Source organism: Bombus pascuorum, chromosome 10, assembly GCF_905332965.1.
Source record: "Bombus pascuorum chromosome 10, iyBomPasc1.1, whole genome shotgun sequence".
Lineage (NCBI taxonomy): Eukaryota > Metazoa > Arthropoda > Insecta > Hymenoptera > Apidae > Bombus > Bombus pascuorum.
In genome coordinates, this window is record NC_083497.1 from 8,239,354 (window position 1) to 8,261,082 (window position 21,729).

A 21,729-nucleotide genomic window follows, 5' to 3' on the forward strand; every position below is an offset into this window, starting at 1 on the left:
ACAAAGAAATAGAACATAAGCAGGAATTTATTTCAGATATAAAATTAATATAAAATATCAAACTTTGATCTTTTTTCATTTTAATTCAGGTGATTTTATTCTGCTAATGATGGTCGTCAGACAAAGTCTCGTCTTCAAAATCGAAGAAAGAAGCACAGCGACTGACAGAGAATTTCCAGCTGGTCATAACTATTCCGTCTACGAGAACATGGAGAAACCAAATTTCGTCAATCCTGTGAAGGATTACGTGTCACATATCCACTGTTGGTTAGACATAATTAAACGAGGCGTATTAATAAGTCTCATGTGGGTCACTTTGTCTATCATGTTCCTGGCTGGAACAGAAAGGACCAATCTCTTCTCGTTGGGTTATTTAATTGGTGCATTCGTGTTCCTCTGGCAAGGAAGTGATTTTTACTTGAGACCAGTGAAAACCATCTTGAAATGGTGGAATCTTCTAATCGGTTACAATGTGGTCGTCATATTTTCCAAGGCTTTGCTTCAGGGTGTAGGTTGCGTACTGATAGAACAGGTAATTTGAAACATTTGCCACTAAAATTACCGACCTGACGTGTAAAATATATAATACAAGAAGAAAATGAAGCTTTTGTCTTACTTATTAACATTAATCATAACTCTAACGTATAAAATATTGAATTTTAGCTGCAAGTGTTAGCATGTCCACTGATTCAGCTATTCGGTATAACTTGTCTAAGAAAATTCCGAAGTTCAGTGAGCGACATAGTTCTGGAAAAATTGGATTGCGAGGTGCCACAAGAAGACATCGGCATGGTCTGGGATGGTCTATGCTTTGGTTTCCTGTTACTCCAGAAACGACTGTTCAAGAGTTACTACTTCTTCCACATAGTAGATGAAACGAAAGCTATGAGCATCCTAGCGTCTAGAGGGGCGGAGTTATTAGAAGAATTGCACCAGAAGCGCATCGAAATTCAAGAAAACGTTGAGAAGAACGTGCTGCAGAAGTTGAAGTTTAAAATGGATAAAATTAAAGCTAACCAGAGAAAAATACAAGGACCTAGTTACAGGGAGCCACAGATACATGCAGTTGGTAAGAATTATTTCAACGTTCGAAGTATAAAATAGTCAGGTTGACAGGACGGAACGACGTCGTCGATAAATAATTTCCCAATGTCAGACAAACTTTCTATTCCTCATCCTCACCTTTCTGTTCCTAAATCCTCAATGTTATACTTTCATGTACCTTTACCTGGTAACCTGAACCTAAATCTCAACTCCAGGTTTCTTTGTTCCTTACTAACAGCAACCTGTGGTTCTTCCATCTTACCAATCCACATGTATTCTCTAAAATTAACGAAAAGTAGCTAAAAACTAGACCACAATGTCTAGTTCTTCCATTCTTCCAACATATGTCGTGTATCCCATAGTATTTAGTAGGAAATAGCATAAATCTAAATCTCAACGTAGAATTCTGCCACCTTACCGATCTATGCAGGTGCATACCATAATATTTAACAAGAAACAGTCTAAATCTAAACTTCAACGAAGGCTTCTTCTACTCTACCAACCTACGTGTACTCTACAGTAATTAACAAATAATAGCTTAAACTTAAACCTCAACGTAGGTAAACTTAGAGACTATTCGCAGGCTAACGTCTCTATATTTGATTCTCTATATTTGATGCACGCGAAAAAGAAGGGGCAGCGCCTCTGGCAAGATCTTCCAGCGTAAGCTCGTGCGGTCACACCCCTCCTCAGGGTTATCAGACACCGATCGACGAAGACGAGGATGAGCCAGCCCCGTTGACACCGCGAGCTGCGTCTCTCTTGCAGGCGCCTACACCAAATTCCGCTGTGATGACAGTGAGCCTCGAGGGTTACCTCGAACCGACCCGTATTTCCTTCGGTTCTCCACCAAGTAGCGAGTTGAATCCACGTGGTCCATCGCCCGACGAGACGTTTCCAGTGTTCTCGCCACCGCCATACGACAGAGGACCACGGGATCGATCGTTGACCTCGTCGATCCGACATCGTCGACAGTCCAGCTTCATCGGACCACCATGGATGAATGGATTACAAACACCAAGACAGTCCATCGTCTCGAGCACATCTCGCTCCCCGCTATCTCATCACACATGTAACGACACAACGGGAACAAGATCACCATCGTCGATCTGCTACGATGTCCTGTACATATGCTTCCGCGACAGCACCTCTAGATCATCTATGAAGCACCGATCTTTCTTTCGTTTCGTTACTATTGATGGTTCTAGAGGATTTTTAGGGTATCTTCCTGTTTGAGTCTTTTGATTTTTACGCCGAGTATCGTCGTGTCGAAATGTAAAAATTTGAATGACCGAAGTTTTGTTGGTTTCTCAGTAGATCTTGTCTCGGTATTGATTTTTTAAATGTGTAGATATTTGATTGATGTCGTCGTCGGGACATTTTCATTTCCGCTCCTTTTGTTGTTTTAAGAGAACTTTCTTTGATCTTCGTTAGATGTCGTCTTATATTTGGATCTGATTGAATGTACATAGTTAAACATACTATATTCGTATAAATAATATCGATGATTAGATCGTTTCGTATATATTCCTTCGGCATCAATCCTGCTTTGACATATTCAAACATCACATTCTCCTCATTCATCACTTTCGTAATTAATTTGACCTCTCTTATAGGGAGATGTATTAATTCAAATCCAAAAATCCATTTAATTTCTTGACAGATCGTCCTGCATCCTGTTGATCCTGCTGACCAAGGATTCCAGAACTCGAGCGTAATCGACATGTAATATACATGTATATTGTTGTAAAATAGATCTCTAGCCTGTGCCGACGACTTTCTCATCGTTTTCAGTTTTTTATCTATATCTTTTTGTGTCTTTTCTTTGTATTAGATACTCTCTATCCAGGAACACGGCCGTTGTACAGAGTTCGCGCCCCAAAGACCAACAGAGAGGGTAAATGAAAACTACCTTTTATTTTTTTTTCTCTCTTTCCGCAGCTTATCTAGGCTTTGTCCTACCAACTGACGTGTCCACATCCTGACTAACTATCCTTCTGCTTTTACAGAACCTCTTGCTGTACATATATGTAATTTGTTTCTGTGTATCACACGAAATTCTAATATGTATAGCGAACCAAAGATGGTGGCGGATGCATTTGTGCGTGTCCTGTGTGATTGTACTAATACTTTTTCTAACTTTAATAGATGTTATACTGTTTTCTAAAATGTTAGTCTGAGCCTCGTATAGTAACATCGTCCGAAAGCACAACTCTTAATTTGAGTGAAATATCGTGCATGGCTTCAGCACAGTATAGTGTAAGTGACAATGGTTGGTTCTTCTATCAGTGTTTAAGAAAAATTCGTTTTGTTTGATCAGCTGTCAGATCAGGCGACTACTACATGTTCGACGACCTGGACGACGACGATGTGACCGATCTGATCCCGGACACTGAATCCGAAAAACAAGAAGCGGAGAAACGTCACGAAGCTGAAAAACGCGGCAGAAGAATGACCATTTCCGAGGTGTGTTAGCTGCTTCCTAAATTGCGAATGAAAATTTTGAACGATACGTTTTGGAGGGTTACGAATCTCTGGTTTGTCTGCTATGAACTTTCGATTTGAAGCAAAAGTTTGACTAATCGAAGAACGCTTGATCCACTGAGAAATTCCGCGAAACGACCCAGCATATTTTTATCATCAAAAAGACCGATTCAGTTTTTAATTTCACATCATAGTTTTCGATTTGATTTCGTGCTTCAGTTAACTTTGTTAACCCAGTCATGGTTCGGTTAACTGAGTTAACTTTCAATCGAATTCACAGTTCGTTCCTCAACGAATCTATCAGATGGATCATGGGATCATGGCCAAAGGTTGACTTGATCTCCGTGTGTGCGTAAAGTCCTCGCATTATTCTATCGATCTACCACTGGCCCAAACCCCCTTTTGCAATGATCACCCAACCATTTTTCACGATTGTTCTCTAATCCTTGGCCCGTCGAGGAGTCATCAGACAGCAGACAACAAGTACAGCGGAAACAAAAGGCAATTGGTAACGCATGGAAACAAATGATTCAAAAGTGTGGTCCCCTTGCAGCTGATGAACACGCTGATTAAGACAGACATTGAGATCGCGACACACGTCGCCATGTACGGAGGGACTGAAAAGGACGCGCTGAGACTACGTCGTCGGAGTGTGCCTTTAACAAGGAAGAAATCATCTATGTCGTATCTCAGTGCACGTTCCGAGACCGACACTGCAGTGGCCACCGATGTGAGACCCACTTAAAAGGCTGCATGTCACTGCTACAGGCTCTCTTTTTCTCTTACCTGCCCACCATTTTTTCCTCCTTCATTCTTATTGTTTATTTTTCTTTTGTTTTTTTTTTTTTGTCCTTTTCAAATTTTATAAATACGCTGTCTTCAATCTTAACGTCATTTTAGTCTTTCTATCTAATTCTTCTCCTAGTTTTCTTTCTTTCTTTCCTGTAATAATATCGTTATATCATTGTACTCTAATAAATTGTCGATTACCAGTGTCATCTTTGATATTACCTGCAAATAATTCTCAGCTTTCGTTGTACCTTTTATTATATTTTTATATCGTTTACTTTTGTTTTCGTTTTTCTCTTATCCTTTTGTTTCTCGTTATGTTTATTCATTAATTTCTTTGTTACATCGGATTTATACACGTTCGTATCACCTATTGAAGTGTGTTGGAAATTTATTAATAGCCAACTGCGCAAAACTCACACTTTTAACAATTTTTAACAAGTACATACACTAAACAGAGTCACACATAGACACACACAGCAAACCACGAATAATAGTGGTACTAATGAATTTTACAACATTTATACATATATTCGCTAGTTATTACAGTGCTTCGACGTTAATTCTTCCTTTCTTTTCGCATCTTACAGCTTTGTAATAAAAGAAAAAAAGAAACACATGTGACGGAAGCGGTGACGTTCCACTCACGTCGATTCACCTTCTTTTTCTTTTGTTTTTTATGTCATTCCTTTTAAATGTTGTAGTCGCAGGAGGCTCCTCGTCGTTGGTACATATCTGCCGCTCGATACTTAGCTTAATTTGTTTTCATTATGTTTACAGCGTAGCACCGTAATCTCACGCTTTTAATATCATAACAATAATTTTTTATATCGATTAATTGCATACGCAGAATTTGATTCAGACAAAACGCCACCAACGATCCATTAAATTTTTTTTATCTAGAATAGTCCATTAATTAATTTAATAAAAATTATTTATTATAATTTCAAACGGTTTACTTAAAGCTCATCATAATACCATAAATATTTCAATTTCATTAAACTTCACGACGTTGTAGAATTTACATGGAAAAATAAATAATGACAAACCTCCGTTTTATAAATATCATGTGAAAAAACGGAATTTGAAAATGTAATTTGACTAAAAGAATTGCAAATGAAATGTTAATACAACGTTGGCCCTTAGAGCATCAAACACAGTTACTAAATAATTACAGCTGTCGATAAACTTATGGTGTAATTGTCTTCAAATTCCACGTACCAGAAACTGCCAGAAATAACGAACCAAACTAATAACACAAACGATAATTTGTTATTTAAATTAGGGCGCTGACAAAACAAGTATCGCGTCGGCGGACACGGAAACCGGTGAAAAAGATGCGGCCGCGGAAGAACGTGATAAAACACCAGAGCCAACAGACGACGAATATGGAGAAGATAAACCAGATGAAAAGGAGGAGACACAGGAGGATGAGCAAAAAGTATCAATTGCTACGTACTTCAAATTCATTATAGTGATGATTAATAGCACCCTGACGTCGATGACCAAATACTTGAACAGATTTTCGCGTGACTATAGATACATTCGCAAGGTTTTAACGAAAGAAAAAAAAGTATTAAAGGTACGTGATGGAACGAGTAAAAAATTTGTAACAGAAATCGGATCGATAATGTCGGAGATTCTTTTTCTTAGCATCGTTTAATTTATAGACAAAACCAGATTTCCGGATGGGAATGCGATTGGGAATCACTCAAATATGGCAGCCAATTCCCCTGATGAAACAAGGGTAAGATTTTCACCATAGATAAGATTGTAACTAAAGAAACGTTCTTACCTCTCTGGCTTCCTACATTATTTGCTCGTAAACGCTTAACTGTACAGATACAGTATCGTAGAATAACCAGAACCGTGATTTTGAAGAGATTGAGAATGACTTTAAAGATTTAGTTCGTTTTAGATAGTAAATCCTTTGGTGGTATCCCACGTCGACACTTTAGAGCTTTAGTAGTATTATGCTTGCCCCAAGTACTTGCTTCTCCTTCTTAGAATTATTCAAAGTCCTTTCGAAAAGAAGTAGTCTATACTTGCCCTTGCTATTAGGCCAGTCCTTATAGTAGAAGCTAGAGTAGTAAATGTGCTCGCTCTGACAGATCGACTAATGGAAATGCCGAGGAATCTTGCGATGCTGGCGAAGGATCTAACCAACCACGACCGCAGGAAGAAAGGTAAGATTCTGTAGAAAATGCTTATTTTTTATAGACGTTGCCTAAAGTATATCTTCATTAAATAAAATACAATGCAATTTAATTCAATTACATTAAATTAAATATTTTGTATTTCCCTTGGAAATAGAGGCTTCTGTCAGTTTAAATCAAATTAAATTGAAATTCCCGAATCTCCTATCCGCATTTATATTAATATAAAGAAATAATTTGAAGTAAACGTAGACAGAGAGGAGTGTTATTTTTGCTAGGAAAAGCAGCTCGTTGATGGTCCCTCATATCCGAATTTTGGCACCGAGTTTGGAGCGAGGATTGGACATATCCTCCTCCAGGTATCGAGACTACTTTTGTAAAATCGATAAATGTTCTTTCACTTCGTTGTTAAACGCACCTTCTGCACGTTGATCTTTGCAAGCAGCATGTACATTATAATTTCTTCCGCTCCCTTTAAAAATTATTCTGTAGACATGAATCTCGTAATTGTATAAATATTTACATTTACAGAAAAAGATGTACCTATCAACTTTCGTTCAGTTTTATTTTCAGGTGTTCGAGCTTTCGGTGTGCTTTTCGTATCAATGTTTTGCAGAAGAAAAAAAAAACTTCCTTCTGCGTATTTATGTTAGATCATATGGTGGAATTTCTTAATGCTATTAATGAAAACTGTTATTTATACAGCTCACTATTCTCCGAAATCTCACCTGTTCAACACGATGACGAAGGTGGTGCACTGTCTGAAGTCGATCAACCACCGATAATCCAATTATTGGCATCCATTTGGTTTGGAATCCTGGCACATTCTTGTCTACTTTGTTACTTCATGGTGTTCCTTCATCAGATTAAAAATGCATCCGTCCTTTCCACGCCTTTGCCTCTCATGGTGTTCTGCTGGGGTTCGTTAACCATTCCACGACCCTCGAAAACATTTTGGATAACGTTAATCGCGTACACCGAGGTAAAATATAAAATTCTTCGGACAGATGAATAATTTTTCCAGAAAAACAAAAAATTTCTTAGCCGATTAAAGGTAAATTTATTTAGGCAATCGTGATAGTAAAATGCATTTTCCAATTGGAAGTATTGCCCTGGAATCGAGATGCTGCACCGAATAATCCTCTATTTACTCCTAGAATTATGGGGGTTGAACGCAAACATAATTATGCTTTGTGGGATCTGTTGTTGCTTCTCATGGTGTTCTTCCATAGGTAAATCGAAGAATAAATTTCATAAGAATATTTTTCCATCGTAAAAATTAAACAAAAATCCTATTTTTAGATTTATGCTGAAATCATTAGGACAATGGACGTCTCCGTCCCTAAAACCAAGAAAAATTATTCCTTCCACTTTAACTGTAGTTCCATCCAAGCCTCCACCGCCAGAAAATAGAGGTCAAGGAGAATCTGCATCGCTACAAGAAGAAGAAAGGTACGTCCATTTCTTAATTGTCATTGATTTGTACGTTTCTAATATTATTGTATAATATATAATTAATATATAATTGCTAATATTAATATTTTATTATTTACAGCGGTAGTACCGTAAGAACACCTAAAGGAGCAACTCTGAACCTTCGCGCAGCAGGGGAGGGTGAAAATGCGCAAACCACAAATGAATATGAAAAATTAGTGGCCGTTCAAGGAGAAGAAATCAGCCCCGCGAACGAAGAGTTCAATAAAGCCATGAATATGACGTATGTATTTATTTTAATACGATGTTATATGAGGTAGTCTCTTAAAATTGATTTAATCACAATGATTTGTTTTCAGCGTAAATAAATACAAAGAACCAATGAAAGATTTCTTCCAAAAAATTCTTAGTCCAATTAGCAAAGAAAAGACGAACGTATATGCATATATGTTCCTGTGTGATTTCTTTAATTTCTTGCTACTCATTTTTGGATTTTCTGCATTTGGGGTAAGCATCCTTATATTTTCTAACAAGTGATGTCGTGTACCTTTAAGATAATTTCTAACAATAATTTTTGTCAATTTTTAGACACAACAAGGTGACGGTGGTGTTACAGCCTATTTACAAGAAAATCGAGTTCCCATGCCATTCTTACTGATGTTACTGCTACAGTTTGCACTGATAGTTATCGATAGAGCTTTGTTCTTAAAGAAATCAATCGTAGGCAAACTAATTTTCCATTACTTTCTTATATTTGGCGTTCACATTTGGATGTTCTTCATATTGCCAAGTGTCACCGAACGGTATGGTGGATATTTTCATCATAGAGATATTTCAATTCGAATATTTATCGTCTTCTTAATTTAAATTATCAAATATAATCACAGACAATTTAATGAGAGGCTTCCACCGCAAATTTGGTACATGGTCAAGTGCTTCTACCTCTTGTTAGCGGCTTATCAATTAAGACAAGGCTATCCGACACGAATACTTGGCAATTTCCTCTGCAAGAAATACAGCATTGTCAACTATGTCTTATTCAAAGTGTTAGAATATATTTTATCTATAGAACTTAACACTAATATAATAATAATATAATAATCAAAATGTTAATATTATTAATAATCGATGTATAAATTTTCCACAGATTCATGTTAGTCCCATTCTTATTCGAATTAAGGGCAGTAATGGACTGGATCTGGACGGACACTTCCATGACGATAATGGATTGGTTTAAAATGGAAGATATTTTCGCCAATATTTATCAAATCAAGGTATATCGCTCTAAATATTTTGCAAAATTTGTATATAAATTATTAATAAGTGTGTGTGTGTGTGAATTGTAGTGTATGCGAGGCGTAGAAACGGATTTCCCTCAGCCACGAGGTGTAAAGAAGCAACAAATGAGCAAGTACTTAGTCGGTGGTGGTGCTCTCTTCTTCATGATTGGATTAATATGGTTCCCCTTGCTCTTATTCGCACTTGGTGGCACAGTTGGTGTTTCGAATCTACCCTACGATGTTTCAATGAAAATTAGAATTGGTCCTTATGAACCAATTTACTCTATGTCGGCGCAAAGTAGCTCTATCATCGAATACGACGAAACTGATTTCATGAGATTTTCAAATTTGTACGCGAGAGATAGACCTGCGGTCACTTTCCTGGAAAACTATATACATTCTGATGTCGCTGCCGTGAGATTGAGTGGGTTCTCTCGAAAATTATGGAGTATATCTCCGCCAGACTTAGATAGGTACGATTAAAGTTATTTTAATCCTACTACGTTCCTGAATTCGTATTAACTCCAATTTTTATATTACTAAAAAATTTTCTGAGTTTGAAAAGCATATAGAAGAATCATTTTTGATATACACGTTGACATATAATTATTTTATGACAGACTGATAACAGAACTAGAAGATAATAGCACAACCGTGATCATCCACGTAGAGTGGACAGTGTCTCGAAAAACGGACGCGAAAGATGCCAGTGGGATAACGACACAAGTGAGAGATATAAAATTGCCACCGTATGAAAACAATGAATTTAATCCTGTGAGAAGAACGTTAGCTAATATGCTCTCTAGCAATGACTCAACCGTGCATAATGGTACTATCACGTTGCAATATGCGTTTCCCAAGTTTTTGAAAGTGACTGGTCGAACCACTGACGTCGTTCCACAATTAATGCGAATGCGTAAGTGTCATATGATAAAGAAAGATATCTATGGAACGAAGATAGAACGTAATGTCAGTGAACTTGTGTGTGAAATTAATCTCCATAATCTGCAGCGAAATGGCTTGATGACAATGTAGAGGAAGAGGATGAGAATCATCTGTACAGGGATGTTAGTCTTCATTTATCTACCGACGCAGATTGTTGCGCTCGTCAGAAATGGTGGATCGTTAAAGAAGTTTGTAATGATTCTTTATACGATCAGCTATTAAAGAGAGTGCCCCTAAATGACTGCAAGTACATCATGATGTTCTTGTTCAATGATAAAACGTTCCCCGAGGGGTTGAGCTTTATCAGTGGATTTGGGTACGTTTTTGAAATTATCTAATGCTATCGTTATGCTAGGTCTACACTGTTATTCGTGAGATCCAGTGTGGATACAATACTAATTGCCTTCATGAACAATTCTGGTCAGTGTGAATTTGTTCTTTTCTTTATTTATTAGAATTTATTTTTTCTCGTATATGTCTACAGAATCTTAGGTTTGTACACTACCGCGGTGATAGTCATAAGTCAAATGATGAGGAAGATAGTCAGTGACATGGCGCCAAAGATTATGTTCGATGACTTACCCTACGTCGATAGAATACTAAGATTATGCTTAGATATTTATTTGGTCCGTGAAAGTGGAGAATTGTGTCTCGAGGAAGACTTGTTCGCCAAATTAATATTCCTCTACAGATCACCGGAGACGTTGATCAGGTTGCTGTTGCATTACATCACTATCATAAGTATCATATTAAATTTAAAGAACCTAGCGTAACAACCAAATCGCATTTTTTTCAGATGGACAAGGCCACCCGAAGAAGGTGAGAGAACTGACAACGAAGATCAAGATGATGTAGATGAGGATGCTGTGGCGCCAAGAGGGGAATCTCGAGATGTTTCTCGCAGAGAATAAATTTTATCAAACGTTTCTGAGGACAAACTCCAAACCTAAACAATATTAGTGAGAATATTGTGAAATTTTCAAAACGGCTAGAATCAATGATAAAACTAGACTAGAGTTAACTTTTGTTGGATCAAAGACTAAGATTTTATTAATTATGCGAAACGGAATTTGTTAAAGAAAGGATTTTTTCGAAAAATATTACCGGTAATTTTGCGTACCGGAGACAATAGTTGGCGCACTTATCAAGACGTGACATAAAGAATGTGATTGATTAAAAAAATTAAAGAAACTCAGGAATTTAGTACAGTTATGTTTGTTGTTAGGAAACTGATTAACGAAAAGATCGTTCCTATCTTCGAATATTATAAAGATGTACATATGTATACGGAAATAACGTAAAGCGAAAGAGAAAATGATATTAATCATAATAGGGAAAGTTAACAAGAAGGCCTGAGAAATTTAAAGAAGTCCGAGGATAGATTATACGGTAGAATTATTTATTTCTTAATCGTGTTTTTAAGTAAGGTTTTATTAATTTTTATTTGAATATTTATCGATAAAGAACTCGCTTGATCATAGTCGAAGGTATGAAGGATGATCGTGAGATGTTGTCAGTAACATGATTTTGAGATAAGTGCTTTATAGAATTAAGCGTCTAAAGATAAATTTGTTGTACCATATGCGATACATAGGCTTTTATCTCTAATTTATTAGAATTTATGCATAAACCGAAATAGCCGCATTTAAAATTGCATTTTCATAGGTAAGGATGTAAACCCCTTATTCTTAAAAAATTAATATCTTCAAAACTGCCGATAGCAAGATCTTTCGTTCCTTTTTATACGTTTTTCTAATCGTCGATTCATTCAGGTATTACCGAATAAAATTATCTGGTGATTTTGCCAAAACCTCGAGCGCGTTTTATACATTACACATATTTAACCGAAGATCTTGACTCCATAATAATTATCATTGCTTGTAAATATGCATTGTACAACACGCATCCTTATTGAAACATTGTATCATGTCGCCTTAATATGCCTTTTAAGAGAATCTTCGAATATATGTAAATTGTTTCAAACGAATATGCTATGATTTTATTTCTTGAATTTCTACTCTAAAAATTAAGAAATCACACAAATTCAATTATAAAGTAGTTTATTAGGCATTTTCTTACAGACAAAAACCTATCATATGTTTTTTCTTTTTCTTTTTAGTTCAATAAATATATCAACTTTAAATCAACGCGGAATAAAATACATACATATTACGACGCGTATGCAATAAATGAGGCTCAGACTATTTAAACTAGATAACATATTGTTAGCTTTAAACTTTGTTACGAATTAAAAAAATATTAGTAAAAACATTAGAAAATGTGTGTTGTTGTATTTGCAACACACGTGTCATTGCTTTCCACACGCAACAATATGGAAAACATCGCGCGCGACTTGGTGTGTGTAAAACATTTGCAGAATCTTATACTCTGATAATTAACAGCCATTGGTGTTAAAAGAAAAATTGTAAAGTATTTATAAAAATAACTACGAAATTTCCACCTACTTTCATCACACGTAAATATAATCATTATATCAACTATGATCATTTTACAAAATATACACAATAATACAATTTTATTTAGTATTCTAGTTTACATTATAAAAGTGTCTGATCGAGCAGACATGCTTATCTATAAGGAAAACGCGAGAAAAATTGTGGGAAAATCCATCAATTTTATTGCATGATATCTTTCCTTAGATAAGTTAAATGAACTGACAAGGAGATTGGGCTGAAAGAGAAAACTATAAAAGAATACGGAGATTATGAATCATTATCTATAATCAATGATTACCGACATCATCGATCGTATATGCACGTTTATTATTGAACTTGTGGAATACCATTTTTAAAGCTTGGTATGTTTTATATTTTTTACTCTCGCTTATTTTTCAATATTAATGACTTTATATTTTCATGCAGTGTAACAACAGCTGGTAATCATCAAAGTTCAACAGCAGCATGGAATGGATACCTCATTATCAACATATTCTAAGTACTTAGTATTAGAATACTGTACACTTTTGCTATTGTTTACATAGTTCCTTGCATTTTAATTTGAGTGCAATATTTTCCTGTTTCAGAAATTCAAATTCCTTTAATTTCTTCTGCAGCTCCTCGTTTCTTCTTTGTAAAATAACAATATCCTCTTGTAATCTTTCATTCTGTTCAATTAGGCTTTTTACTCTGTTGGAATCTTTACTAGGATGCATTTCATTAATTATGTCATCTGTTTGGCACAGTAGGTGTTTAATAAGATTTGCTTGAGAATTAAAATGCAGCTCTTGCATCGCTCTCAAAATCTTCGTGCTCTCCTGTTTTGTGGATATACTCACAATGTCCTTGATAGCATTAAGCAATGCAACAGGATCAGTTTCTTTGGATTCTACTTTTCTGAGATCATAGGCTTTTGTTTTGTCTTTTGCAACAACTTCTACCTGGGAAGTTCCATCTTTTGAGGAATCAGATGGTCTGTTATTTTCCTTAACAGATACATCTGGAGCCTGAGTATTTTCCTTATAACTTCCTGAACGTCGCATTTTATCCTTCATAATCACTTTGCTTTCAGAAATTTTTGCTCTTGACTCTTTAATCTTTACTTTAGTATCATCTTTAACTACTTGTTCCTTTCCATCGCTTTTCACCTTATTTTCAATCGGTTTCAACTTACTTTCAACAAGCTTCTCTTTCCTTTCAGATATTCTTACTTTCATTTGTTGTTTCCTTGTGTCTTGATCAGGCAACTTTTTTAAATCTTTCGTATTTGGTTCCCTAGTATTATATTGCTTTGCGATATGTAAATTTTCTCCTTTGCCTTGCAGTGTATGCTGCAAAGGAGATGATGCATTCCTTGTTGTTACATGCCGATCCACTGGATAAGCATTTACAGTTTTAACATCAGTAGACAATAATTCTAAGTCTTCTAGGAAAGAATCATTCATACTTCTGTAGTTTCTCTTACTTCAACAACAAATAAAATAATACTTTTGTGTATATATAAATATAACAGTGTTAGGAACTTTTATAGATTAATCTTTCAAATTCATTAATTATAAAAAATTTTTCTTGGAGTTCCAAATCATAGCAAGCATGAAAAAATATCACGAAATGTATCACAAAAGGTCGAAGACTTCGATATGATTTTGCACCATTTAATTGGAAGAAGCGTACAAGTTTATTTACAATTACACCATTATTTGTAACATGTTGTATTCAGACTTAAAAATAGTAACAGTTCTATATTAACCTTCAATCGTATTGCAGAACACAAAGGCAATTCAAATTAACGTGTATTGGTACAGTCAGCTGATACGTTAATGTTCTCAAATGCCATTTACATGAATGTTAACAGTTTCAAGTAGCTCGAATTATATGCTTAGTGCAGATAGTAGTCGTTTCATTATTTCTTATTCAATTTTGGATAATAGTTAAATTAAAAGAAATTCTTGAATATTCTTTTTAAGACTAATTCCATATATAAGTACAAAATATGATTAATTCAAATTCTACTATATTTTCGGAATTCGTAGATGTATCCCTACTCTTTGATTGAATCACTCGATAGTAACATCTCTTATGTTGGTAATATTATCGCGCCAGTATATAAAGATGTACTGTGCGTCGAAACATATGTAACAATTGCGTTTCGATCACGTTCGGCCGCTGTTCAAAGGTCGTGTTTAGGATAGTTGCGATTAATCAGATAGGACACAATGGAAAAGTTCGTGTTGCTTGTACAAGTATTATTCATTGTTTCATTCGCAAAAGGATTTACAAATATTTATCCCAAATCAAAGGATTATCCGCTTCGCAATGAAGAAGATTGTGGTGCGCCTCTTTTCCTGACACCACTTATTGAAAGCGGTAAAGTAGATGAGGCCCGTAGTAAAGCTGCTGTGCAACATAAAGATATGAACGATGTCAGTAGCTATTCTGGTTATTTAACTGTTAACAAACAATACAATTCGAACATGTTCTTTTGGTTCTTTCCGGCCTTGGTAAGTAATTTAACATTTTGAATATTGTGAATAAAATATATTTGCAACTTTTAGTGATCGAGATTCTGATTATGCGTAACTTTCAAATAATAAATAAGAAAATGTATCTAAGAAATGCAAGGTAGGATTTTTTTTTAGCATAATCCAAAGACCGCTCCTGTAGTATTATGGCTGCAAGGTGGCCCTGGAGCCACGTCCATGTATGGCTTATTCTTGGAAAACGGCCCATTTATAGTTACTGAAAATAAAACTCTTGAAATGCGTGAATACTCTTGGAACAAGTGTCATAATTTGCTTTACATTGATAATCCAGTTGGCACTGGATTTAGTTTTACGGAGAATGAAAAAGGCTATGCTACTAATGAAACAGATGTGGGAAGAGATGTGCATACTGCCTTAGTCCAATTCTTTAAGTTATTCCCAGAACTTCAGACCAATGACTTTTATGTCACTGGTGAATCGTATGGAGGAAAATATGTACCGGCTGTATCTCATGCTATTAAAGATTATAATATCAAGGCACAGACAAAAATAAACTTAAAAGGTTTAGCAATTGGAAATGGATTGACTGATCCAGTGAATCAGTTGCAATATGGAGATTATTTGTATCAGATAGGTTTAGTTGATACAAATGGCAGAAATCAAATCCATACATATGAAAAACAGGGTAAAGATTTAATAAAGGAGGGGAAATATGTAGAAGCCTTTAATTTGTTTGATGAACTTATTGATGGTGATTTAACCGAAGAACCTTCATTGTTTAAAAATTTAACTGGTTTCGATTATTACTTTAATTTTTTGCATAATCAGGATCCAAGTAATGATTCCGATTATATGCTACAATGGCTTCAAACAGCAGATATTAGAAAAACCATACATGTTGGCAATTTAACATTCAATATCGAATCTAAAAAAGTAGAAGAATATTTGAAAGGAGATATTATGCAGTCTATGGCAGTTCTAGTAGAAGATCTTGTTCAACATTACAGAGTTCTTATATACAATGGACAACTTGATATTATTGTGGCATATCCTTTGACGGAAAACTATATCAGAAACTTAAAATGGCCTGGAGCCAAGAAGTACAAAACAGCACAGAGAAAAGCATGGTATGTTGGAACTGAATTAGCTGGGTATTCAAAGACCGTTGATAACTTGACAGAGGTCTTAGTAAGAAATGCTGGACACATGGTTCCTTCTGATCAGCCAAAATGGGCTCTTGATCTCATCACTCGTTTTACATACAATAAAAGTTTCTAAGTAATTTAATTCATTATTTCATCAATGATATGTGACAATTTGCACAATGCCTATATTTACTACATAGAATGTCAGTTGTAGATTTAAATTAATAATTAGGTACTTAATGAATTTTGATGACATTTAATGAAAATAAATCATTTTGTATTGAAAAAGGTAGTAAACATTTATTGATGAAAAAGAATGTATATACACATTTGTTATTGAACTGCCTTAATAAATAATTCTTCCTGATTGTAGGTAGAAGGTACTAAATATTTTTTGTGTTGAAACATTAGAAATATATTTATTACGCGTTCGTCTTTGGAAAGTTATCTTCATATAGAAAATGTAAGAGGATGAGATTCACATGATAAATATAATGAGTACACTTGATATCGTTTGGAGATCTTCGATCTTTGGAATTTCCTTTATGTTACGTAGTAAAAATTAATTATCTAAAGTATGATAAGATTACATTAATCTAAGTATGGCAGTAAGAAGTCATCTACTATAGATACATTTTTATGCCACTCATAATGGGGGACATTTGGAACTGTGATAAGAACAAGTCTTCCGCTTTCATCTAATGTTTTCAGTCCAATTAAATCATCCTTATAAATACGTCGATCACGCATATCTATCACAGTTTCGTTAATGTCGTAGTATCCGAAATGGCTACTTTGCCACGGGGTAATAACACCATCCTCAGGTCCTCCAACAAGCACCATACGTTCTAATTTGGTGAGACCTTGTTTGTACATTGGCATTTTCGTCGAATTTTTCTCATTGTTTACGTATGGAAGAAATGTACTATATTTGTAATACAATTCCTGTAAAAGAAGGGTAAAATACAATTTGCGGAACTATTAACAAATCGTTTATATATACTAACTTGATGATGAGGGTCATTCCAATAGTTCCCAACACTGGTGTGTTGCCCGATTTTTGAATAGAATAATTCATAAGCAGTTTGGCATACCAAATTTGGGAAGAATAAATGCAAAAATTGAGCTGCAAGAGAATACGCAATTTGAAACGGTGATTTCTTTGTCTTTCTTCATGACACTGACGTCACCTACTTCCGTATTGTCCAGCTTGTGGTGAGCTTAAGGAAATGAAATTTCTAACGTTGTGACCGGGAAACCTTTGCAGTATTGTTCTAGCTAATAAACCACCCTGACTGTAACCGACTAAATGTATTCCCTCGGGAAATGCAGCGCCTACAGACATAACGTCCATACCTATTTCTTCCACTTGATGCCACATTGATTCCAGACTACTCCATCCAGCGTATCTTGGGGTATTATAAATCTGTGTCCCTGGATGCATCTAAAATTAATAATCGTTTTAAGCACATTGAAAAATCATTTTTACTCGAAACCATATTTACCGCTAAATTTATATAGACGCGACATCTACAACTTTCTTTGTTTTGTATTTGATTTCTGTACTTACTTCTTGGATTCTGTTACTAATAAGTTCCATACTATCGCTTCCAGTGAGCACTCCATGGATAACGACCACGGCATGATAACATTCAACGCCATTATTGAAAAGAGATAAAAGTAAAATAACAATAAAACTACTATAATATACAGTAGCCATTAGTGACAGATGAGTGACGCTAGATACTTATTGTCAAGAATATCATATCATGTTCACTTCAGATCCGTTTTCCATCGGAACGATAAAATTTTGAGATAACCAGAAGCAACTGATACTTATTCGAGATCGTACCTTTTGATTGGATCAGCGCTTTTCTTACCATTGGTCCGTCACTTTATTGAGGTAGCGGCTATATAATCGATTTTATAAGCGACGCGTCGCGACGCCTCTAGTAAGGGAAGAAGAGCAACATCTGTGCTCCGTTGAGAACGAAGGAATTTCATTTATCGACGATGGTTCTTATGTTGTCATGAATGGCGAAAGCAAAGATTAGAGTTAATTTCTGTACCCTAAAAGTTCATAATCAGTGCAAATGTTATCACTAAACATTCTTTGTTTCTTGAAAAAACTAATTTTTTATTGCTTTCTTTTTATTCAAATTTGAATTCGAAGATGGTACTTGAAATAAATTCTGATTGCGAGTGAAGTTTATTATCACCACCGAATGATGATGGAGGTGTAACAACCAGTGATCAACTTTGATCGATAGACCAGAGTCAATGACAGTGAAAGGAATTCAATTGCATTCTGAAATAACGTGTTACAGAATGTGGCCCCTAATCCTTTTGCAGCTGTATGGAAGGTTGCTGGGCACGTGACATTTCCCGTGCTTTCACCATATATCACCGTGGTCTGACATCACCCTTAGTTGGCATACGAAACTCATGCCTTAGAGGATGAACGCCTGCCGCATTGTTTCGGCCAACGTCATTCTCGATTATCACGCTTTCACTTCGCAAAGAGACCTTTGTCACCATCGAAGAACATCGTAGCAATTTTGCCAAGCAAATCTACATCTCTTCAGGGATTCTCTAATGCATTCATACCGATTTGCTAAATTATATACCAACGTCATAAAGAAAACAAGAAATGAATAAGATAGCATACCATGACTATATTTTAGAACTTTTAGATTTTTATTATTAAACTAGTACTTGCTTATTATGGAAATACAAGTATCTATAGTGAAAAGTAATAAAATGAGAAAGGGACAGATATCTTCTTTGGCTTAAGAAATTAGAACGTTGTACAACAATTTAACCGGAAGGAATACTTGGAAATGAACCGTGCTTACGTATTTCTGATGTCGCACACTAGCACTAATCGAGTCCCCAGAAGCTTTGAAACTACCAACGTTTCTTTCTCTCGCTGAAGAGGGAATGAAACGAAGGGAAAAGAGAATGAGAAGAGAGGAAAGACGACCAATCCAATTCCACGCTCAAACCCGACCATCGTGATGGCGGAGGGTGGCGAAAAAACGCAGCCACGCCAGAGCGCAAGGCGAGCGTAGGTCTCGGAGCTTTTTTGCGTTTAATCAAGGATATTCGCGGTCGGCTGACTCGCTATTTTAGTCCACCAAGTGCTAACCGAACCGCGCAACCACCAGCGGCGACTATATCGCAGGAAGTGGATGAAGGAATCTCCGTCCTTTGACCTTTCAGGCACGCTCCTATTTATCTTCTATAATTCGACATGCATTTTCTGTTATTTTTCTTATGAAGCCATTTAGAAATTATGAAATACTTCGATATCCCTAAAATTAGAGGAAATAGGTATAATTAAAATGTCTTTTACACAGTGGAAATTTTATACGAGTTTAAATGTTCTTTAGTAAAGAATTAGAATACTTTTCGTATTTCGATAAAAGGATTACAGAGATTATTGTATTATGTGGGATATTATTTAATGAAAATATGTTTGATGACGAATCGCTGCGCAGAGCATTAAAACATTTCAAGAAGTTGCACCATCTCTGCAATGATAATTCATACGCGTTCGTCTGCACGTGAAGGTAGTAATTCAGCTTCCGGTTTTGTAAATTCAAATGTAGACAACGATGCACGACGAACGAACAGTGCCACTGGTAATATTTGCAAAAATATGCAGGGACTGCCGCATAGTGGTTATGTTTTTCATCTCTATGCTGTCTTTATTCAGTTATGAAGATAAAAAGGATTAACAAAATAACGTTCTTCATCCTCCTCTATACAAAAAACAAAAATGAAAGAAGACACTATAAAATGCATGACTTTCTATTCATTCTTTTTTTAAACAAAATGTTAAATCAAATGATTTAGAGAGAGTCGATAAGAATGTACGATAAAAATCGTTCGATTTTTGTTACGTAGCGTTCAATTTTCGAGTGAACGTTTTTCTTTTAGTAGTCGCCAAGAGGAATCATAGATCCTCTTCATCCAAGAATCGACTCGAGAGCCTGTTTAAGGCCACCCTCTGGCTCAGTAAGTACAGAGGCGGGAGAGAAGACGAAGTGGGTGGTACGGTGTCGGAGGAACGGCCGGGAGATTAGCGTTAATTACAGAGTTGAGCCGTTCCGGGGTTGGGACGGGTGCGAGGTATTTGTCACTCGGCACCGCTCTCGACTCCTGTTCCTCGTTCTGAATATTAATAACCCCGCGCCATCCTTCGCCACCCCCTCTTTCGTTCCGTCCTCTCCTCCTCTCACCTCTCGTTTTACGACATCCGATGAATTGCGCGGCAGGCAACGCTACTCATTATGCTGACTGCTTGATTTCATCACCGTCACCGTTACGAAAAATTAATTGCTCCTTGATCGGGGAGAATAAAGATCAGCTTGCAGATTTTGATCAATTTCCAACGTTTGCCGTTCTTTTATAAATACAATTGGCAGACAGAATTTTCCTTCTATTTCCTTGTAATAATATATTGTTCGTATTATTGGAAACTGTTCACCCAAGATAGTCTCCTCCCTTCTGTCACGGCGTTTTCCAAAAATTGAAGGATGGTACCATCGACTCGACGGGTTAGCCCCTTCCACGTAACACGTCGATCAATCGATATCATCTTCTCTCGTCCTTTCTGCGGTTGGTCCCTCGATGGCGGTCCCATTCCCGCGCAAAACGTTCAGATATTCAAAGTCGGGGAATAGTTTATTCATGGCCGGCTCGGAGAACTTAGAAAGATATTGGAAGCGGCCCAGGAGAGGGTAAAAGATAGAAAAAGAGACGGCGGAAGGTGGAAAAACTGAGCGAAGAAGCGAGAGAAGATGAGAGAGAGGAGACGATATTGGTCGGACGGAAGTGTCCCCTCGGGGAAACGAGAAAACGGGAGGAGCGTCGTCTCTTCCCCGATCCGATAAAGCGAAAGAGGGACCCCCTTGTGGCACGACCACCACTCCTACGCGTTGACCCACGTGACAGCGAGCCCGCCAATAAAATTCAAATAAACTCCACTGTGCATACTAAATTATCACATCTTCCATTACCCGACCGCGTGCTCATCCCCAAACAGCTTCCACCCGGTCCCGGGGAAACGTTTCAGCGTCGTGTCGAAATTCCAATATTTTCGACTTTCAGCCAAGATGGGAAATAGCTCGTAATACGTCTCGAAGAGAACAGAATATCGATTTCAAAACGTTATAACCGATTTAATACCGAAGAAAATGCGTTAAGTCCACCAGAAGGCTTATCGTTTGCACCGAGATATCCCGTTTAATTGATTGCTCGTCGACCAGAATTTAATCTGTTTTGTTGGTCTGGTCGATGAAAAACTGGTAGATTTACGGATCGACATAGTCTTTCAAGTTTTAAAGAAGATTAAAAAGGATGAACATTCGATTATACGTAGTGTATCGCGTCAAGATGTAACGCCATGGCAATGTCATTAATCCGACGTTGGATATTTGTCGAGAAAACGAGAATGACTCGTTCAAGGGGGTGCAACGACGCTGACGAAGGGACGCTGAGGTCAGGTG

General features: G+C 36.4%; 4 protein-coding genes across 13 annotated transcripts in view; 2 read left to right on the top strand and 2 right to left on the bottom strand.

The window, feature by feature from the left end:
• Positions 1-12,119, top strand: part of LOC132911202 (piezo-type mechanosensitive ion channel component) — a 29,742-nt gene extending 17,623 nt beyond the window's left edge. For 7 of the 10 annotated variants that reach the window (XM_060967627.1, XM_060967628.1, XM_060967629.1 and 4 more), the window contains 21 exons: positions 90-532; positions 664-1,069; positions 2,879-2,941; positions 3,365-3,510; positions 4,082-4,258; positions 5,603-5,899; positions 5,988-6,064; positions 6,429-6,503; positions 7,179-7,455; positions 7,542-7,705; positions 7,776-7,925; positions 8,029-8,190; positions 8,267-8,414; positions 8,496-8,710; positions 8,795-8,953; positions 9,055-9,181; positions 9,254-9,660; positions 9,808-10,103; positions 10,199-10,448; positions 10,617-10,844; positions 10,929-12,119. In XM_060967627.1, the coding sequence (XP_060823610.1) occupies positions 90-532; positions 664-1,069; positions 2,879-2,941; positions 3,365-3,510; positions 4,082-4,258; positions 5,603-5,899; positions 5,988-6,064; positions 6,429-6,503; positions 7,179-7,455; positions 7,542-7,705; positions 7,776-7,925; positions 8,029-8,190; positions 8,267-8,414; positions 8,496-8,710; positions 8,795-8,953; positions 9,055-9,181; positions 9,254-9,660; positions 9,808-10,103; positions 10,199-10,448; positions 10,617-10,844; positions 10,929-11,043 (4,382 nt within the window). In that variant the 3' untranslated portion in view covers positions 11,044-12,119. The remainder of the gene's footprint in view (positions 1-89; positions 533-663; positions 1,070-2,878; positions 2,942-3,364; positions 3,511-4,081; positions 4,259-5,602; positions 5,900-5,987; positions 6,065-6,428; positions 6,504-7,178; positions 7,456-7,541; positions 7,706-7,775; positions 7,926-8,028; positions 8,191-8,266; positions 8,415-8,495; positions 8,711-8,794; positions 8,954-9,054; positions 9,182-9,253; positions 9,661-9,807; positions 10,104-10,198; positions 10,449-10,616; positions 10,845-10,928) is intronic. The other 3 variants (XM_060967631.1, XM_060967630.1, XM_060967637.1) reach the window with 3 other exon arrangements.
• Positions 12,120-12,175: 56 nt separating this feature from the next.
• Positions 12,176-14,423, bottom strand: LOC132911204 (uncharacterized). The gene has a single exon (XM_060967639.1). It carries the CDS (start codon positions 14,031-14,033, stop codon positions 13,119-13,121), a length of 915 nt encoding a protein of 304 aa, XP_060823622.1. The 5' UTR covers positions 14,034-14,423; the 3' UTR covers positions 12,176-13,118.
• Positions 14,424-14,686: 263 nt separating this feature from the next.
• LOC132911203 (venom serine carboxypeptidase) lies at positions 14,687-16,358 on the top strand. Its single transcript, XM_060967638.1, has 2 exons — positions 14,687-15,089; positions 15,228-16,358. The coding sequence occupies exons 1-2, from the start codon at positions 14,805-14,807 to the stop codon at positions 16,347-16,349; spliced, it is 1,407 nt and encodes a 468-aa protein (XP_060823621.1). The 5' UTR covers positions 14,687-14,804; the 3' UTR covers positions 16,350-16,358.
• A 348-nt stretch (positions 16,359-16,706) lies between these two features.
• On the bottom strand, positions 16,707-18,155 carry LOC132911205 (lysosomal thioesterase PPT2 homolog). The gene is made up of 4 exons (XM_060967640.1): positions 17,787-18,155; positions 17,411-17,660; positions 17,224-17,342; positions 16,707-17,161 (listed from the first exon to the last, which is right to left on the bottom strand). The coding sequence occupies exons 1-4, from the start codon at positions 17,934-17,936 to the stop codon at positions 16,808-16,810; spliced, it is 873 nt and encodes a 290-aa protein (XP_060823623.1). The 5' UTR covers positions 17,937-18,155; the 3' UTR covers positions 16,707-16,807.
• Positions 18,156-21,729: the final 3,574 nt, after the last annotated feature.